A 21,734-nucleotide genomic window follows, 5' to 3' on the forward strand; every position below is an offset into this window, starting at 1 on the left:
ACATTTAACTCACTTGTGTGTAGTGCAGTAAATTCTTCTCCATTAATAAACCTGTTATAAAATTTTGTTTCTACCATTCAGTCCATTTACACTTCCTAAGTCAATAAGTTGCCATTTCTTCTTATTACAAACAATTGTAAATCTATATAAGTATACTGTATATGTGTGATTGGTTCATATCTAATGCTGCTGCTTTACATGAGTGTCATATTACTGTAAGTTGGAACCACAAAATGTGAGAAAAATCCTAAATACAGTACAGTACTAACATTGCTTAAGCTGCCTCCCGAAAGTTGGGAATGCTGTATAGATGCCGTACTACTTCATTCCTGAGCAGTTGCTTCATATTTATAAGGGATTCATTCGTCCTAACTTGGAGTACTGCTCTCATATCTGGGGTGGTTCTTCTTCTGTCCAACTGTTAGATAGGGTGGAATCAAAGGCATTTCATATTCTTAACTCCTCCTCCTTTAGTTGTTAATCTCTCTTCCCTTTCTCTTCACTGCAATGTTGCTTCACTCTCTTTTACAGGTACTTTAATGGGCAGTGTTTGGTGGACTTGGCATCCTGTGTACAGCTGGCAAGGCAGTGGGCTCGTAATGCTCGTCTTGCCCACAGTGCCCACCATTTCTGTGTGGGTGTCAGTCACACTAGAATAACCCATTATAGTACATCTTCTTTCCTCACACAGCCAAACTGTGAAATGCTCTGCCTTCCTCTGTGTTTCCATACTCTTCCAATCTGTCTCGCTTCAAAAGCTGGTTTTCCTCCATCTTCGTGGTGTAGGTTAATACTGTACAGGTGCTCCTCTACTTAAGAACGTTCAACTTACAAACTTTCAGAGATACAAGCATCATTACTGAGGGGGGGTTACCTGCCAGAACAGGTGTTTAATGTGGATGAGACTGGATTATGTTGAAGAAAATTTCAGATAGAACTAACATTACCTAAGAGGAGAAGAGTGAGCCAGGTTTTAAGGTTGTATTAAAGGGTATAGCTGTATAAATATCCATAATCTTTAAATTTTTTACAATATGTTTGGTATATACAGGAGTAAAGTTGGACTTGCAAACAAGCCTCAGGAACGTAACTCGTTCGTAAGTAGAGGAGCACCTGTATAATCTTTTTCTCTAATATTTTTTCTTTTTACTCTTATTTTTGTTTCGCCCCCTAGGCCCCATTGTATGTCAATGACGTGTGCCCGGGTGGGCTATTCCCCAAGGAAAAATAAATAAATAAATAAATAAAAATTAAAAAATCTGAAAAATATATCAGGATTCCAATCTCATCTTCTCATTATCCTTAAGTACAGTACAGTACAGTACAGTATAGTACAGTATTTGCATGCCAAATACAGTGATTCCTCGCTTAACGTCGTGGTTCCGTTCCTGAAAACCGCAATGTTAACGGAAACAACGTTAACGGAATCAAATTTCCCCATAAGAAATAGATAATAAGGGAGTTATGTTCCTGAGCCTCCCTTTGCCCCATGAAATGCATTACATATACAGAAATTCAATGACATTTTTAGAGAAAATAGTACCACTTCCAGCACTAACCTTAATCTTGTGCATGTTGGTCTGGATAGTACACACTGTTGTGGGGGTTAGCATTGCTTCTTCACATGAGTAGCACTTGATGGGCTCTTGGAAGCCATTTTGAATTGTTAGAGTACAGTATTAAGAGCAAAGATACTTAAACACGCACAAATGCTGTGGAACCCTAACAAAGACTGCCAACGTTTGGGGATGCTGTGACGATCTGCGAGTAAGAGGCAGCGCGCCAAGACGAGAGAGCATAACGCGGCAAGACAAGAGAGGGTGGTGCGCCATAAAAAGTAGTCCGTGATGACGCTAAAAGCGACGTTATATTGATTCGTCGGGACATTAACTGAATTATTGATATCTAAATTGTAGCAACTTTATAACGAAACAGTGTTATTGGGAGCAACGTTAAACGAGGACTTACTGTACTGTACTGCCAAGTGTCCAGGCAATTATGTATACAGCTTTACATTCACTGTCTTTATGGCCTCATTTAATCCTCTATAACAGGTGTAAGTCTGGACGAGGACAAGTGGGTGGTGTTGATGGTGGACGGGCAGCAGCACGTGACCCCGACCATTACGTCTCCTCGCTGGCAGGAGGCATGCAGCTTCCTGGTGAGCTCCTCCCCAAACCACCACAACCTGGTGCTCAAAGTCAAGACTAAGAGGCTCATCACTACTACTCTAACACAATACGACTTGCCACTCAGTCAGTATGGCCTTGACAGCTGTAGAGTGTGAGTACTAACACCTGTGTGGCTCTCCTGCCAAGCTTACCATATGTAGAGTGAGTATTAATGCCCTCACACATTGCTGGCACATATACCTGTGGACACCCAACATAGACTCATGTAGATGGTATCCTAACAGCTTTATTTTTATTGCCAATACTAAAATACACATGTACTTCTGTCTTATACTCATTAGAATCATAATATTTGTAAATACCTGTGTGTGTAAAGTAATACCTAACTCTTGAAAATACAATCTAGACACCTGTACATTGTAATTTCAGTAAATCCTTGATAACTCGGCACATACGGGGCTCTGGCCCTTGCCAAGTTATTGACCCATATATGTGTACATGTAATTACTAAATGTAAAAAAGTAACACTTCCCAGCACTGCAGGCGAAGAGTGAAGCATCATAGTAGGTGACACAGAGTTATGGTAGTTGACACAGGAGAATTGACCCAGAGGAATGGGAGTTCAGTATTGCTGGATATGACTCATTTACGAACCTTTCTCAAGAAACTTGCAAGAGGGGTGTGGTTATCTATGCTAGGCAAGACCTTAGAGCCAGCCTAGTGAGGTCACAGGGAGAGGATGTTTTTGAAGAGTCGAAGTGGTGTAAAATTAAACTAAAGGGAGGAAACTTATTGTCGGGTGTATCGACAGATCCCCAAACTGTGGCCCACTAAATCAAAGGAACTTAAGAGCCTAAATAGACAATGCGGCGATGCTCAACCCTAGCCACCTCCTTATCATGGGGGACTTCAACTATGGCGACATCGACTGGAGAAACGAGTTCACCCCAAATGACTTGAATAACCCTGCTACTCTTTTTGTAGAGACCCGACACATTACAGAGGTGAGCAAACACCCAAGCCACTAGACCTCATCATAACAAACGAGGAGGGTATGGTGGCCAAACTGGAACACCTTGCCCCAGTTGACACCAGTCACCATATAGTGTTGTCATTCAGATTTAGCTGTTACCTAGTTCAAGATAAAGCCAGGCCAAGGTGCAAATATTACACGGGAAATTACAACGGGATGAGGGGTATCCAATGGCCTGACTCATTAAGGCACAAGAACACAGACACTACGCTGGATATCATTACTAGTAAAGTGACCCATGGTAGGTGATGCAGGTGGCCAGATATTCCAAGATTTTCCCAGATAATTTTATAAATCTCGGCATTTCCCGAGTTATACTATAATATATTCTGAGACCATATCCATGCCAAGTAATCGAGGGTTTGCTGTACTGTGTTAAATGGCTACTACAGGCTACTTTACAGTACATCTGTACAGTGTGTGTGTGTGCGCTGTTTTAAGTGTGACATTCATGACCCATCTACCCTACACCAGCAGGTGTTGTTACTAATTTGTAAAGCAGCTTTCTAATTGCTTTGTGAGTACAGTACATGTATGTACATTGTTTTGTTTCGTTTTAAATCTGGGAAGAAAAATTAAAATTTATGTCTTTGGTTATCTGACACTTGACCAAATGTCCATGTAGAATAGCTCTTAAGATGTTGATATACTGCAGTTCCTAACCGACAGTATCCTTTTAAAAGTATTGTCAAATTACAACTGAAATAACTTTTATCAGGTTTAAATTCAGGATTGCTTCTCATTATTGTTTTCTGGGGGTCAATCCCTAGGTCAGATGTGAGAAGGGCATTACAGTACCTGTAATACCCTTCTCCTGTCTTCAATGTGACCAAATATTGCAAGCTTTCTCTGGGTACTCTCATTTCCTCCTGTATTGTACTAACACCAGACAATGAAGGTTGTAACAAAGAGCTACATTAGTGACTGCCTGAATGGCAAGTAAGCTGAGAAGTGATGGAATTGATAAAAACAAAGTAAATAGATACAAAATTAAGATGAATGAAAATAAAATTCTTCTTACATGCAGGGCAGAAACGGTCCTGCAGAAGAAAGGAGGCAAGGTAATAGGGGGTAGTGTACCACCTCTTCACCTGCGGCTCCAGTACACCCCACTCACCCCAGTGAACTTGGAATCACCACTACCTGGCCCCCTGTCAGACAACCAGGAAGGTGGGCTGATTGATTTTTTGTGGTAAATTAATAATTATGGATAGGTATGTGCAGGTAGTAGACTTGAAACTAATACTGTACTGTATATGCAAGTGGAGTTGAGATTGCTATATGCAAGTGATGGAGTTGAGATTGATTCTTGAATTTCCCATGATGACTGAAGACAGAGACGTGCAAATGACAGTGATAGAAGAACACGTATTAGGCATCAGAAATATCTTTATTCATTGTAGAAACATATTCATACCCTACCTTTGATGAGAAAATTGTTTGTTTTCAAAGAAAATCATGATTTTTTTAATGTTTCCTGTTGAAGCTTAAACACATTTGCAGTTGCTGTTGCTAACTCATGTAAACCCTCTGCAACAATAAAAGTATGTCCCACAAGGTAGAGATTCAGACAACACACCTCTGGAGGCTGATTAGCAAGAAGTTAAACTGGTTTTATGCAATAAACGTTGTACAGTACTGTAATGGGTTAACCTAAGTTGGATTAGGTTTACCCTCTCAGCCTTGCATGATGCCATTGTGGCGTCGAACATAGAAGGCGAAAAACCTTGCGCTCGGCCTCGCGACGCCAACGTGGCGTCCAATGGGCTATATTTTCAAATAACTCAAAACTTTTCAGTGAAACTGTCTGAACTTTGGACGCCATTTGACAGACGTCGTTTTCTTTGTGTGGGCCTTATCACCTTCCCTGAGATGGTCTTGGTCATCGTGTGTGTGGCAGCGAATGAAAAAAAGGAAGACAGTGTCTGGCCATTAGAGCTAGAGGAGGGTGCGCCGCTCAGCCCTTTAATTATTCCATGAGTTTTTGTATTATATTATTTTTCCTTATACCAAGATATTCTACAAGCTTTGTTCTTTATTTTGTATATACAGTAGTACTTTTCAATGAACACCATAATACAAGGAAAATGTGAATGGAAATCGAGATGTTACAAACATTTTCCTACTTTTTCAACTTATACTGTACTCGAAAAAAGTGGCTTAAATTTAAAGAATTTTCAATTTGTTATGGTTTCATACAATTTTTCAGACAATTTTATGCTAGAAGAGACCCCATTGCAATTAATAAAACAAGTCCATGGCAGTGAAATGAGCCCTAAAAAAAAAATTCTTTGATTTTTTGCCAAAAACCTCCGAGGCTGAGCGTAAGTTTTCATGCACGTACAGTGTATGTGTCTCAGGCTCCGAGGCTGAGAGGGTTAAGTTGGATTTAATTAGGTTAGCATAGATTCACTTATGTATGGTTGGATAAGTTAGGTGGGCAACTGATAGCTAATGATTGGGAAAATGATAGTCGGTTGAAGACTGGCCAAGCAAGACTTGAGCACCTTCATCACTGAACCAACCCTAAATTTGATTTGCCTCTTGCAGGTGCTGGTGTATTATACATTGTGGTCCACGGAGCAGATAATATTGCTGCTGTCACAGACTATCCTCCCAGCCCATACTGCCTCATATTCAGCAATCGCAAAAAGGTTTGTAGGAAGAGGCCAGAGCTAAAGTTATTCTATGTAAAGATGCATTGATTTTTATTACATTGTCAGGATAAGAATTGAAGTTGAAGTATTCATATTATTCTTAGTTTTAGTTCATATTTCATGGCAAAATATTCTTGTTATACAGTACTGTACTGTATCCCATTATCTATTTGGCATTTTAGCTCCAGGTCAATAATATACCTGGTATAGCATTTTGGAAATACAGTAACCTGTCCAGTATGGTAAAGATACTATTTTTATTATCACCAATATTCCTTATAAGCATTATTGATTGACTCTTGCCAAAGCACTAAATGTTTCACCATAATACTCTAAAACACATTTTCCCCGCAGGTGAAGACAACACACTATGTTTGTGAATGTGGGTCACCACGGTGGGAGTGTGGGGTGGAGGTCCTGGTGAGGGACTTAGCTGCAGTGACACTGGCTGTAGCTGTTTGTTCCTTGCCAAGGGGCACCCAGGATACAGAACTTCTTGGCTTAGCCTCCCTTTCTCTTGCTACAGTGAGTTTAAGTAAAGACCCAAAAATTATTCATCATAAGCAAGTTAAATAACATACAGTACAAATAGCTGTTGGTAGAGCAATATCTTAGATTTTTTGCAATTGATCTTTATTCTGGAGTGTACATACTGTGTTTCTTATTATTTTCACTATTTCTTGTACGTATTATAATCTTGAATTAAATTTTACATCAGAAGTCTGAGTTTGTAACTAAAACAGTTTTGTAACCCCTCATGTAATGCATTTAATTTATTCATTGTGAATGTCAAAGCACTTTCCTGCATTCTTTGATATCCCATGGCATTCTTGGAATCTAGGCATATAGATATTTCAAAATACGTATGTATTGTAGACCTTTGATATGAAGCGAGAGTGGGACTGAGAATTGTCATACAGTATAAGAGTGCATTATATCCTTCTATGTATTGTATCACAATACCTTGTATCATCCAATGTTCCTCAGGTGGAGCTGCCCATGGTGCGCCGCCAGATGTCTCTCACCCGCAGCCTTCCCACACCTGGTGGTGCTTCAACTTCCACCTCATTGCCAGGGTGAGTACCTCTGTCATCCCTTCTGCCATCATGTTCCTGCTGTTATGTCTCCTCTGAACTCACTCCTGGATAAAGGCTGCCCTTCATATCATTCCTTCTCTCTGCTGCTTTACCTTCTCCACCTTCCAACCTTTATCACAACCAGTAACCCTCAGCATTATTTCCTTCCTGACACTACTCTCTTGACTTCTTTCCTATATCCACCTATGTTAACCCTCTGCTACCACCATCTCCTTCATCATCACTCCCTTCCTCACTTACACCCTGCATAGTAACTCTAATACCCCACACAGGACGGTGACAGTGACAGTGGTATTCAGGTCTGTGCCATCGGTGGCTGGATGCAACATGTCTTCAGCTGATTTGGGATCAGAAAAAGGGTTCACATCTACTTTTGGTCCTTTGTCAACCTCCCAACCTTCACCAGTTCTCACCTCAGCTGCCCAGCGGAGATCCTCACTTCCCTTGGTTGATGATGAAGACATGGCCTTCAAGAAGCGTAGCAACACACCCTGGTACAGTCAGGCAGTAAGTGATACATTATAGGAAGTTATACATCAATAGGTAGTAGAGATAAGTTATTCAAACTCAGGTTAGTTTATCTAAAATATCTGTAAAATTATTAATAACTTATAGAGCTAAAAACAACAGTGGCAGATTGTAACCCCATTCCACTTCCTGATCTCACTTTTCATGTACAGTATTCAGTATTAGATAGATAAGAGTTTAATAGTGATTATAGATCCATGTGAGGAGCTGCTATTTTATGTATTGTTTTACAGAGTCGATTCCTAGGGACAACCCGGGATGGAGAGACTGGCACACAGGACATTGGTGACATTATTGCCTCTGGTCTGGGCCTCATGGAACTCACTATCATCAGGTATTAAATCATTTCAGTTATTTTACTTTTATCCTCTTCACCACTGATGGGCTGGTTAGCCGCTTGAGCGATCGGTCACATCTCTGTTACGCACTGTTGGCAAGTACTGGGCATGCACCGGCTCCTGACTGTACTTGAACCTGCCCCAGTGTTGGTCAAGTCTTGCCTTGAAAGAGCTCACACTCGGTGCCATCACAACACTTTCTGGTAGATTGTTCCAAGAGTTCACAACTCTCACTCCGAAAAAGTTTGCCCTCACAGTTTTCTGGACTTGTGGCTTTATCAATCTTGAGCTGTGACCCCTTGTGGGGCGAGCGTCCGCCAGCTCCAAGTAAGGACACTCGACTGAGTAGTGCCCCTTGAGATGCTTATACACCTCAATTAGGTCACCCCTTGCCCGTCGGTAGTATAAGCTAGGCAAGTTCAGGCGCTCCAATCTCTTAGGGTAGCTGAGGTGCCGAAGTGCAGGCACCAGTCTAGTGGCCCTCCTTTGAACATTTTCAACCAACTGACAGTCCCTAGCATATCTCGGGGACCAGACGGGGTGACAGTACTCCAGATGGGGAAGCACTTCACTCTTGAAGATCGTTACGAGGGACAGAACCGTCTTGATATCTGAACAACCTTCTTATAAGACCCAATAATTTATTTGCATGATTTACCTTCTTCTCGCAATGGCTCGAGAACTAAAGCTCATTGTCAACATACACACCTAGGTCCTTCTCACATTCAGTCTCAAATAGTGCAGTTTCTTCATCCCATTGGGACATATGATATGCCTCCTTACCGTTGGTACGCCCCAGGTGCATCCTCTTACACTTCGTGACATTGAATCTCAGCAGCCATTTCTTCAACCATTCTTGGAACCCACAGAGGTCCTTCTGCAGCTCTTCACAGTCCGCTTGGTTCTTGATTTCCCGAAATAACTTGGCGTCATCGGCAAACATTTGTATGGAGGAGTGTACAATGTCAGGCATGTCATTTATGAAACAAACAAACAACTGCGGGCCCAATACACTGCCCTGTGGTACCCCACTTGTGACAGGTACGGATGATGATTTCGTGCCATTAATCACCACACACTGCTTGCGGTCGTATAGAAAGTCTTCTATCCACGCTAGGACATTTCCCCGAATTCCGTACCCTTCCAGTTTGATTTCCAGCCTTTCGTGGGGTACACTGTCGATAGCCTTGGCAAAATCTAGGTAAATATTGTCGATATTATCACCTTGTTCCAGAATATGGGTCCAAATATCCAATACCTTGAGCAATTGTGTTAAGCAGGAGTGCCCCGGCGTAAAATCGTGTTGGCAATCCATCGCTGCATCTCTGATAATACTCTCAAGTACTTTACATATTATGCTGGTCAGGCTCACTGGTCTATAGTTGTTTGTGGAGTGATGATCGCCCTTCTTGAAGATAGGACTCGCATAAGACACTTTCCATTCACTGGGGACCTTTTGTTCATCAAGGCATTTACAAAACAGGATCTTCAGGGGCTCAGCAAGCTCGTTGCACATCTCTCTTAGCACTAGGATGCACCATGTCAGGGCCGGGACTCTTATGCACCTTTATCTTTGACAGTTTATTTATAATACCCTCTTCTGTGAACACAATGTGGGTCAGTGCTGTGTCGAACTGTCAGTCCTCTCCACCAAATGATCGGCTCGTTAGCTGCTTGGGCGATCGGTCATGTCTCTGTTGCGCACTGTTGACAAATACTGGGCATGCACCGGCTCCTGAATGTACCTGAACCTGCTCCAGTATTGGTCAAGTCTTGTGTTGAAAGAGATCACACTCAGTGCCATCACAACACTTTCTGGTAGATTGTTCCAAGAGTTCACAACTCTCACTCCGAAAAAGTTTGCCCTCAGTTTTCTGGACTTGCGGCTTCTTCAATCTTGAGCTGTGACCCCTTGTGGGGCTAGTGTCCGCCAGCTCCAAGTAAGGTCACTCGACTGAGTAGTGCCCTTGAGATGCTTATACACCACTTGGTCATATGGCCAAGCAATCATGTTTGGGACCTACCATTACATTAAGTGCTAACTATTGTGAAGTATAGCTCACTATCACCAAGGTGTTATTGGATCTCTTGCCATTAACTTGAAGATGTCAAATTTCCCATATCTTTCCTTTCATTTATCTGACATTCTTAACACCTTAGCACCTTCCTTCCTTTCACCATTAGGGCACGTGACCTGGTGGCCAAGGACCTGAATGGATATAGTGACCCATACTGTGTTGTGAAGGTCAGTGGAGAGGTCAAGTACAGGACAAGAGTTAAGAAGAAGACACTCAACCCTGAGTGGGAGGAAACCCACATGACCCACCTGCCTAAGCACCCTGATTCTTTGGCCATTGTGAGTACAATACTTATGGCATTGCTTTGTAACCTCTGTGAAAAGTTTTCAAGCATGTGTATCACTTTTGTTGTATTTTGACGTACAATCTCGGATGAAAGTTCTCACTACAGTCAAGGTGGATAGTTCAAAGTCTGCTCACCCTTACTGAACTACAGGTCCGCTGTTCAGCCATCGCCTCTGTCCCTCCCTACACACACACACACACACACACACACACACATACACAAGCAACCTCGCAGTTCAACAATCGAGCTCTGATACTTCCATTTCTCAATAAGGACTTAGGGAAGGATGTCGTGGTTTTGTTAATAAATTCACGAAACAATTTAATCAAGTTTTACATTATTTGACAGAATAGGTTACATCGTTATTAAATTATCATGACATAATGCAGAGTGTATTTTGGTGGCTGGAGTTTGCAATGATATCAGAATCCTCCAGGCTGTATTGTCCCTAGAATGGTAGCCTGAAAACTAAGCATAAATGTGACGAATAATATGGTTCATAAGAATGCTTTATCACCGTCCATCTTATCATAGGGTCTACTGCATGTAACCTTGAATTTATCCCTACAATGGATGACATGATGGGAGTATGACTGACTTATGTGTGTCACAACAAGAAGTAGGTCACAACACTGATTGATTAGCATTTGATGGAAAAATAAGATAAAAGTAGCTTGACCATATTTTATTAATAGCTATACTCGTATAAGTAACCACAAATGTTGCTTACTTAATATTATATACAGTACACTCAGTATCTTTGTAGATAAATTTACAATTAAAAAAATAAAACAAAGATTCAAACAATCTATTCTTTAGATTATGTCTTAACACATATTGTCAGCAAAATTATTCAATTAGTAGCCAGTCCAACTGCCCGGCTCTTCAGTGACGGTCTGTAGCCTGTCCGGCATGGACGCCACAAGGTTGCGCATAACAGCCTAACAATCAGTTGTTAATGTTTATTGACAGATAATATACTGAATAAAGTAGATTGGCCTAATGTAGAGATATAAAACTTTTGTGAGTCCCTTTATCTTATTTGCTGCTCTTTATGGTAAACTAAAATCATTTACGGTAATTACAATGATCTGCATGACCTAACATACAGTGGTCCCTCGGTTAACGGATACAATTCGTTCCAGAAGGTCGTTCGTTAACCGAAAATTTCATTAACTGAAACCATTGTTTCAATGGGATTTTGGGTAATTTGTTCCAGCTCACTGAAAATTACATGCAAAGTAAAAATAAATGCAGTAAAGTACACATACTTTAAGGTGTGTATGTAGAAGGCTCCTGGTTGATGATGATGATGATGGGAATTAGAAGTGGGGGTGGAGGAGAAGGGAGAAGAGAAGGAAGTGGGGGTGGAAGAGAAATCACCCCATGCTTCATGCCGTCATTTCACCCATAAAATTTTAAGCTCGCTAGGTGTAATTCAAAATTATTTTCTTTAAATCAACACTGCACTGCACTATATATTGTCAATGTGTTAAATAAATTTCAGAATGACCAATAATTGTACTGTAAAAACGTAAAAATAGTTTATGTTCAAGAGAGCCACAAGCAAGATGTTACCTCCACTGACCAGAGATACAAACTGACGCCTTGGTGGGTGAGTCAAGTGGCTGATTGGCACACCAAAAACTAGTTTCTTGTACTGCAATTATATTAAATAATTGTTAAAATGACTACAAATGGGAACGAATTTAAGCCCTAGAACCGATTACTGTATTGGCGAACTACTGTAATATTCCAGCTGGTGAGCAAGTGAAAACATGTTGACATGATTTTGTAAGAATTTTGTTAACCAAATTTTTGTTTGTTAACCGAATTTTTTTTCGTTAACCGAATTTTTGTTTGTTAACCGAATTGAAGATTCTTATGGAAGGTAATTCGTTAACTGAAACTTGTTAACCGAGGCGTTCGTTAACCGAGGGATCACTGTAGACAGTTTCATTTCAGAAGATTAATTAGTTTCTAAAATACAAAACTGACAATAATTTCAATACAAATGTCAGATTCTCTGATGATTAGGAACCAAAATAATCTAACTTCAGTAGCAATTGGAAACTCGGAGCGTCCCCAAGGACGATGTCTGGATACGTCACTTCAACTGGCAAACTCTACACTGAACTTGCTTGACAATTTTACTAAAAGTAAATACAGTTGAAGCTTTCAACATCACTCACAAGGGATCTTGAATGTTTCATCTGTAAGTAGACATACCTAACTTAATGTAAAACATATGCATTCACTTGACAGCTGCTGGAGTTGGGGAGTCAACTTATACGGTAGGTATACCTCTATGACCAGATTTTTTTGCTTGAAAAGGGGGGTCGACTTATACGCCAGGTCGACTTTTACGGTAAATTATTTGTGTCGCTCATAAGTCAGTCATACTCCCATCATGTCATCCATTGTGGGGATAAAGTCAAGGTTACATGCAGTAGACCCTATGATAAGATGGGGGGCGATAAAGCATTCTTATGAACCATATTATTCGTCACATTCGTGCTTATTTTTCTGGCTACATTCTGAGGGACAATACAGCCTGGAGGATTCTGATATCATTGCAAACTCCAGCCACCAAAATACACTCTGCATTATGTCATGATTATTTAATAATGATGTAACCTATTACGTCAAATAATGTAAAACTTGGGTGAATTGTTTCGTGAATTTATTAGCAAAACCCTGACATCCTTCCCTAATCCTTATTAAGAAATGGCAGAATCAGCTCAACTGTTGAACTACGAGGGTGTTTGTGTGTGAGGGGGGAGGGAGGGAGGGAGGGAGGCGATGGCTGGACAGCGTACTGGTCATCCAGTAAGGGCGGGCGGACTTTGCACTGTAGTGAGAAATTTCGTCCGGGACTGTACTTTCCATCCATTGTGTCTATTTTGCTTTACTTTTGACACCTCTCTGTAATCTTTTAGTTTTAATTAGTTTCTTTCTTTTTTTTTTGCAGTTCTAATATTTTATTAGTACCCTTTGCCAACATGGAGACCCTGGTCATCCACAGGTCCTTCAACGTACCTGAACTTGCTCTGGCTAGAAAAGTATTGGCACATATTCAGATATATTCAATGGACAAAGGCTTTTAATGGGCCTTTAACAATCATCTTACATTGTAATATGCTATCATAGGACCATCCACTTATTGTACTATGCTATTGTTAGTAACAGATATTATCTCCCAACAGACCCTATGGGACCATGATGCATTTGGGAGGGACTTCCTGGGCTCAGTGTCCCTTAGGGAAGCAGATGTGCGGCAGATGTCTGTGAGCGATGCCCCAGTATGGTGTGCTCTTGATGGAACCAAGTCTGGTCAGCTGGAAATCAGGGTCAAGGTTATCTCCGATGATTATGAGGTAAAGCAAGCAATCTAGTTTAGGTGGTGACAGAATAAAGACCATTTACATAGATACATATATGGTATAACTTAAATTTGTTTAAGTCATAAGTTTTGTTTTAAATATAAACAAATTTTTTAGGATACATAACCAGACCACATGGGTTAGAAGAATTCTTGTTGAAGTTGCACTAATTTTTTGTGGAGTGTGGTTGAACTTGATAAATTTTTCGTGTAAAATCTCGCTAAGTAAAATAGTTTCATTAGGGATTTATTTTACTTTTGAGGGGATATTTTAGCTGTCTTATGAAATGACAGTATTCCCCATGTTGTCTTTGTCTTGTATTACTTATTTATACTATATCTGTATATCAAACTGAACAGTCAAGGTGTTGGCATGCTCTCACCCAACCCCAATGGATATTTTAACCAACCTTTTCATATTTCAGCTGGCATAATGCATGAGATATTTTTTCAGTCTATAAAACATTCTAAGAACCCAGTACTATATTGTACTGTACATCACACACCATCTCTTCATTACATATTGCTTGGCCATTGCCTTGTGATACTACAATACTCTTCTTTTTCTAGATCTATAAATGACGCTCAACCTATACTGAATCTTCTTATTTTACTTTTTCAACTGCATTTACTAAGGTAAATACTGTACTGAATTGCTACATCCTCAATCTTCTGTACAACACTACTGCACATAAAAATTACATCACCTATAATTTGTATTTGTTTTGTCACTTGGCTGGACACTTTAGCCCTATTAACTCAGATACTGACTAGAGGTAATGTGTTCTTTCTACTGTACTGTACTGTACCATGTTTCTGTAACTCATACACTCTTATTACCACCCAACTGTAACTCGGCAATACAAAACTGCATTCTCATTCCTATGACTAAGTCACATTTTTATCACCACATGGCTTGACATATCCTAGTACAATATGGATTTTAATTATTCTTAGTATTTTACCCCCAAAAATATATATGTTCCTTTTAGCATCCTTACTGTAGTCAGGTGTCATGATGCCATCACAGCCATGCCACACTCCAGTTTATTCTCATTAGTTGGAACTGCCAAGAATACTCTGTGATCAACAGTATATCATCCCTCTCATGTACTGTAGTTTTTCATCATAACACCACTGGTAGCTTCATGTGATGTTTAGTATTTTCCAATGTCTTGCAGTAGGAAGGTCCAATTACAAGTCCATGGGTTGCATACTTAATAGACTTGCTTAATACTTAACAAATAAAGTTTATACAGTTGTACGTCGATATAACGCGAGATATGTTCCAAGAGTGGTCGCTTTAAACCAAATTCGCACTAAATCGAAGTGTTGTTTCAATGGAATAATTTAGTTTGGTACTTGAGAGAAACAAAATACTAAAAATACTGATAGTCTACCAAGATGCACCTCGGCCCATCTCCTAGAATAAACAAAACATTGTTTTTTGTAGTTTTATGTTAAAAGAAACACTCATAAATCAACACAGCTAAAATTAAGGGATGCAAAATTGGGGGGGGGGGGGCAGGTAAGGTGATTTGTTGACAGTTGATGCCAAGGTCTAGTGCTTATTTATTTATATCTTATAAAATGTCACTAAACTGACCTGGGAGAATATAATTAACATTGCTGGAATTCTTATAAGATAGTGATTAGTATGAATATAAACATGCTATAGTTCACATTAGACATACAAATTTTAGTTATAACTAATTTTATTAAAGGGCTAAAATTTTTATCTTGTGAAAAATATATGACGTTTAAATTCAATTTATTTGCTGTCTTGCAAGGATTCTAGCAGTGCAAATTATATTCTCCTAACTTTAGTCTGTGATATTATATAAGGTAAAAACTGTAAGCCTATAACCACCCAACCCTGGCTGGGAAGAGGGGGGGGGGTGACAGTGACGTTTGACAGTTAGGGCTGAAGATCTAGTGAAGTATTTATTTGTTTATTTATGTCCTTTAGATTGAGTTTGTTTTTTGTTTATAAAATGTCACCGAAGTGACCAGGGAGAATAAAATTTACATTGCTGGAATTCTTATAAGATAGTGATTAATTTGAATATAATCATGCTATAGTTTGCACTCGACAAAAATTTTAGTAATCATTTAGAACATTATTTTGAGTACATGTACAGTACAGCTTTGCCCTTAGGACAGTGTAGCGTGCCCAGAGAAACAGGCGCAAATTTTAAAATATGATGCGCCAGATTGACTCGCGCAAAATAGGAAAGATTTGCGATAAATTAAAACATAGTCCTTATTTGTGGGCGTCGCTTTAAATCAATAATCTTAAATTGAATTGCTTTAAACGGACTTTCTACTGTACTGATGTGACGGGCCAAGTTCTTCTCATTTTATAATTTACCATCCAGATATTCTTTTCTGTTATTATTCTTCAATTCTTTATTTATAAATATACTTTCTATTCTTATACAAGTAATTCTCTTCTCAGTTATGTATGTTCTCTATATTAAACTTTCATGGTGTATTTATTTAATAATTTCTATGCTGTGTCGTTAGTTCCACCATGTACATACATGTCTTATCTTTCTTTTCTTGTACTTCCAAGTCTTTCATTTCTTTCATATACCTATATTTACTCAGTTTCAATGTTCTTACCTTTCTGAAGTATACTCTGTTTTACGTCTATTCTTATACATGGGTTAGTCTGGGGAACCATGTTATTCTTAGTACAACTCTTTTTATACTTACAAAGGGTAGCTGCCACCACCATTGATTTTTCATTATATAACATAGCTCATGGAAAGTTTTTGGGTAGTGTGGTAGATGTATAGGCACGTGAGTAAGTATTATTTTCTGGGAACCAATGTTTAGAAGGAGTAGAGTGGTGATACTAGTAGATTACCAATTCAATATTTATTAACACAGTGAGTGAATAAGATGCATCTTTGATTCACCCAGACAAAACAGAACTGCAATTAACTTATTAAGTCATCAAACACTTCAAGAACTTATTACCTCATTAAACACCTCCAAATACTTATTACTTCATTAGACAATTGTGGTATTATTACTTTGACAAATGAGATTCCGTAACTATTATTCACAAGATATCACTGGACCCTCAGGTCTTACTTTAACAAGTAACAATTTACCTCTTCAATTCTTGGTTACAACATTACACTCTCAGGTTATTCATTCCTGGTCACTACAGACGAATACATAACACACTGGACAACTCCACAATTATAGTAACATACAATACCTCCTGTTAGTTCGCAAGGAACAACCTGGTACCTTTAACTCTCATTCAGTGGTTCAATACTTAACCTGGGATGACTATATTTCTGCTAGTCATCCCCAAGCATGGATATTAATACGGCTCCATACATATAACCAAGAACAGTAGATAGACCATGATCATACGACGGAGTCAGTGGGCCAAAGTTGTTTACAGGCTCGCTCGCTAGCTCGGAGCGCCTGGCCCGGGAAAGGTTGACTCGTGGCGGTGGGCCGTAGCGTCTGCCAAGGAATCTTGCCACCTTAAAGACATCCTTCGAGAGACATCGTGCCCATAGGCGGCTCCCGAACTTCAGGAGTCTTGCTAACCCCCACAACAGCGTCTGGAGACGTGGAGAAGAAATCACAGAGGGAGTTGAATATTTAACTTCACTATACAAAACATACGTCTGTCATCGGTCCAGACGATAGCTAGATCTCTACTTTACTCGACTCAATTGGCACGGAAGTTACTGTGTTAAAACATGAACACTGATATTCACAAAAATGACTAAGTTAAACTGAATTAATATGGCGGCGTGGAACACACGTGAACATACCTGGAGACGTGGAGAAGAATCACAGAGGGAGTGATTTTTCCTCGCGGGCCGGCATATATACGGGCCTGAGGGCATATCCCTACTAGAAAGACTAATTTTACTAACAATAGGCCCTCTATGAAAAGTAATCGTTGGACACCTAGCTGTGACCGTCAGTGTCACAGATCAGGCTAATTTTCTACATCTATATTTATGGTTTAATCAGAGATTGAGTTTGTTAGTTAAGAGGTGAAATGGAGTTATATATGCGTTCGCAACTCTATTGGCCTGACCGCAAACCACATCCCAGGTCAAACGGCCGTTAAGTCTTGGAGAATTTTGAGTTTGACAGGAACTGTTCAGGAGATTAATGACTTTCTTAAATAAACAACTGATACTAACTAAACTATAAACATCAGATTCTCTGATGTCGGGGCCACAAAATAATATAAGCTCAGTAGCGATCAGAAACTCATGGGTATCCCCACGGACGACATAAAATACGCCACTCTAGCAGGCAAACTCGACACTCACCTACTTGACACGCCTTACTAGCACTAAGGACAGTTGAAGCGCTCAACACCACTCACAATGGATCTTGACTGTTCCAACTGTAAACAGACATATCTAAGTAGACTCAAAACAAGGGGGTTCTCTCTCACATTCAAATTCATTTTATAGAGAGTTTGATTTCAGTAAGTCAGAGAAAATGGCATAACGGAGGACTGAGGTGTCTTGAAGTGATGAGAAAACGGACTCCTCAGATGGAGGACTCAAAAATAAAAGCAGAGTTACATGTTTTGTGGGCTATTGAGCGTAATATGAATCATTTTATTTTGGCATTAACTGACGTGTAAGACCATGGTCGTTACACTGAAATACTGTACTGTAAAAATGAAATTATTTCTGAAAATTTTTGAAAGCACCAAAACTTGTTATAGTAGATATTAATACTAGAGATGTCTCCATTAGCTGGAACAATTAGTGCAGAGCTCTTCTGGGAATGAGAGATTTCCGAGTAACAAGACGACTCTCTCAAATCCGTAAAAAAATCCCTCATCCCTGGAATTTTCAGGAAAATTTTTTCTCGTAAGTTCCAGAATGATGCATTTCATAATTTCTTGAACCCGGAGAAATATATCCCATCCCCGGAATTTTCCAGATACCGGAAAATTTGTCTTGGAATATCCGGAAAATGCCTAAAATCGCCACCCTCCCATTAACCCTTATCACTCACTGCCATCTGCCTTCCCTGCTATCTGGGAGGAGGGGGGAGGTGGAGTGTTGACAGCCAGGACGGGTGTTTAATCAGGACTATAAAGGACAGGGAGTATAGGTTTTTTGCTTATAAAAATGTCACTGACTTGACTTAGCAGAATATAACTTGCATTGCTGGAATTCTTGCAAGATGGCAATTCATTTGATTTTAAGCATCCCATAGTATGCACTAGACATAAAATTTTTGTAATTAACTTAGTACATTTGAGAATAGGTTGTGATAATTTATGTGGTTACTCTGTGGTTGCAGTTACAAAGCTTCATAACATCACTAGTGCATAATTCATCTCTATATGCCCTGGTTTATTCACTGATCAGTTATCTAAGTGCGAAATTATATAGTCAAATGTTATAAGACAATAGTTTAGTAGTGCTGTTAACGTGCATGCTGTGTAAGTGTCTTGGCATGTCACCTCACTCTTTCCTCCCATGCATCAACCATGTGAGGATGGGGCTAAACATGGTGCAAGCTTTCATAATGCCAAGAACCTTTGTCCCCAGACCCAGAGCAGAAAGGTTTGGGGTGATTTTCTTGCATTTTTATCAGATTTTCCGGTACAGTAATTGCTTTACAGTTTATCATTATTTATCGTTTTTATACATTTAGTTCATTCGCCGTTTCTGAGGTGTCTCCATAGGTGTGAGCATATGAACAGAATTAATCTTGATTTAGCGAACTAGTTTATTAAATCGAACGAAAAAAAATGCCTTCTGCTAAATCGAGAGTTAAATTCCTCAAACCCGGAACTCTCCAAAGCTGGAATTGAAATTTTATTGGAATTTTTCAGGAAAATTACCTAAATTCCGGATTTGGGAACAAATTCTGAGGTTGAAAATCGGGAGCATTTTCAGAAAAAAATTCTGGAAAATCTGTCTAAATTGTTATTTCTGGGTCTGGGAGCAAATACAGTATTGTTTATCAGATAATGTGCAATTACTGGAAAATCTGAGAAAATTGTAAGAAAATCACTTCAAACCTTTCTGCTCTGGGCCTGGGGACAAGGGTCCCGGCATTATGAAAGATTGCATCATGCTTAGCCGCATCCTCACATGGTTGGTGCATGGGTGGGAAGACCAACCACTTGGGTAATGTTGGATTTTTCTGTCGTGGTCTATTTATAATTTTGTGCAAATATAAATGTTTCTTTAAATGTACTTACAATACTGAAAAGTAAAATAATACAGTTATAAATCGATGTACAAGTGATGTCCCCATTAGCTGGAACAATTGGTGCAGAGCACTTCCTTATCCCCGGAACCTTTTCCGGTAACTGGGAAACGTTTCAGAGTGTCTAAACTAGACATCTTGCACAGACGGACACTGGCCCACTTCCCCACAATGTTTCTGGGTGCTAGGATTGTTTTCCTTGAGTCTAAATTACTGGAATCCATAAATACAGTTCAAATTAAGTTAGAAACTTCATTTCTATACTATATTATTCCAGAATAGATTATCTTAAAGTTTGGTTAAATAATTATATTTAAAAATAAAAAATCTGTAGGATATGGGTGTGAATGAAGATGTGTGTTACAGCAATGACTGGTATTTTTCACTCCCATGGACAGTGCCGGGTTAAGACTTTCGTAGGCCTTAGGCACCTCCAAGATATGGGGCCCCATTTGACAGCATATTCACTAATAACACAAGCTAGTACCTAATTATAAAATGTGATGTCGAAAGAATAAGATTCAGTGATGTTTGCCATGAATTGAGTAAAAGAAAATGGGTTAGATCAGCTGTTCTTGTACAGTACAGAAATAGTTTTGTTTACAAGAAGCACAGTTAGCTGGTGGACACTAATAGGATTAAGTAATAAATAAATGGAAAAAAAGTACCTCAGTATCAATTTAATAATAACCTGTAGAAAAAAGGGGAAGAAAAGTTCTCGTTTTATTTTTCGTAGGCCCCCAATATCCCGTAGGCCCCAGGCACTGTGCCTACTGTGCCTAATGGATAATCCGGGCCTGCCCATGGAGCTGTGGGGGATTAGTGGGTCTCATGTAACCGACCTAACCTGATGCAATGTCAGGTGGAGGTAGGGTGGGGGATTAGTGGTCTCATATTACTGACCTTCTGATGGAATGTCAGATCACCCTTTCTTGGGTGGGGAATTAGTGGGTCTCATGACCTGAAGATGTCTTGAATAAACACGAAACCTAAAGTATTTTTAGAGAAATTTTGATAAGTATATGGATAAATGAGCAAATTTGTAGTCCTTCAACATTACTTTACATAACATTTTAAAAAATGAGTGAGAAAGCAGAAAGGTGTGGGTGATTAGAGAGATTGAATGGAAATGAGTGTTGCCAAGCACTTCTCAACAGCTGATATTTAACTTGCTACCATGTAGTCACACACACACACACCCACAGATGTGTCATACAACAAGACCCTCACTCCTCCTGCTTTTTGTCTTAATTCCCCTGCTGGGGGTGTGTGAGTGGTGTTGGAATGTATGTGTGTGGTGGGGGGTATGATGTTGGAGTGTGTGTGGGTGGTTGTTGGAGTGGGTGTGGGTGGTTGTTGGAGTGGGTGTGGGTGGTTGTTGGAGTGGGTGTGGTTGGTTGTTGGAGTGTGTGTGTGTGGGTGGTTGGTTGTTGGAGTGTGTGTGTGTGTGGGGGGATGGATGTTGGTGTGGGTGGTTGTTGGGTGGTGTGGGTGGTTGTTGGGTGTGTGTGGTGGTTGTTGGGTGTGTGTGTGTGTGTGTGTGTGTGTGTGTGGGTGGTTGTTTGGAGTGTGTGTGTGTGGGTGGTTGTTGGGTGTGTGTGTGGGTGGATGTTGGGTGTGTGTGTGTGTGGTTGTGGGGTGTGTGTGTGTGGTTGTTTGGTGTGTGTGTGTGGTTGGGTGTGTGTGTGTGTGTGTGTGGTTGTTGGGTGTGTGTGTGTGTGTGTGTGTGTGGTTGTTGGGTGTGTGTGTGTGTGTGTGTGTGTGTGTGTGTGTGGTTGTTACAGGTGTGTGTGTGTGTGGGGTGTGTGTGTGGGTGGTTGTTTGAGGTGTGCCTTGTGTGTGGGTGGGTGGTTGTTGGAGTGTGTGTGGGTGATTGTTGGAGTGTGCGTGTGTGGGTGATTGTTGGTGTGTGTGTGTGTGTGTGTAGGTGGTTGTTTGTGTAATGTTGGGGGTGTGTATGATGTTGGGGTTT

The 21,734-nt window shown here is 40.0% G+C and overlaps 1 protein-coding gene across 1 annotated transcript in view; it reads left to right on the plus strand.

Moving 5' to 3' along the window:
* The window catches only part of LOC121866427, an 80,620-nt gene that overhangs the window by 24,235 nt on the left and 34,651 nt on the right, over positions 1-21,734 (plus strand). The window contains exons 8-16 of the mRNA XM_042366092.1: positions 2,055-2,283; positions 4,193-4,335; positions 5,716-5,819; positions 6,177-6,347; positions 6,810-6,898; positions 7,192-7,426; positions 7,681-7,781; positions 9,970-10,141; positions 13,356-13,526. Coding sequence (XP_042222026.1) covers positions 2,055-2,283; positions 4,193-4,335; positions 5,716-5,819; positions 6,177-6,347; positions 6,810-6,898; positions 7,192-7,426; positions 7,681-7,781; positions 9,970-10,141; positions 13,356-13,526 — 1,415 coding nt within the window. The remainder of the gene's footprint in view (positions 1-2,054; positions 2,284-4,192; positions 4,336-5,715; positions 5,820-6,176; positions 6,348-6,809; positions 6,899-7,191; positions 7,427-7,680; positions 7,782-9,969; positions 10,142-13,355; positions 13,527-21,734) is intronic.

The sequence above is a fragment of the Homarus americanus genome, unplaced genomic scaffold (genome assembly GCF_018991925.1).
Source record: "Homarus americanus isolate GMGI-L3 unplaced genomic scaffold, GMGI_Hamer_2.0 scaffold32583, whole genome shotgun sequence".
In the NCBI taxonomy this organism is placed as follows: Eukaryota; Metazoa; Arthropoda; class Malacostraca; order Decapoda; family Nephropidae; genus Homarus; species Homarus americanus.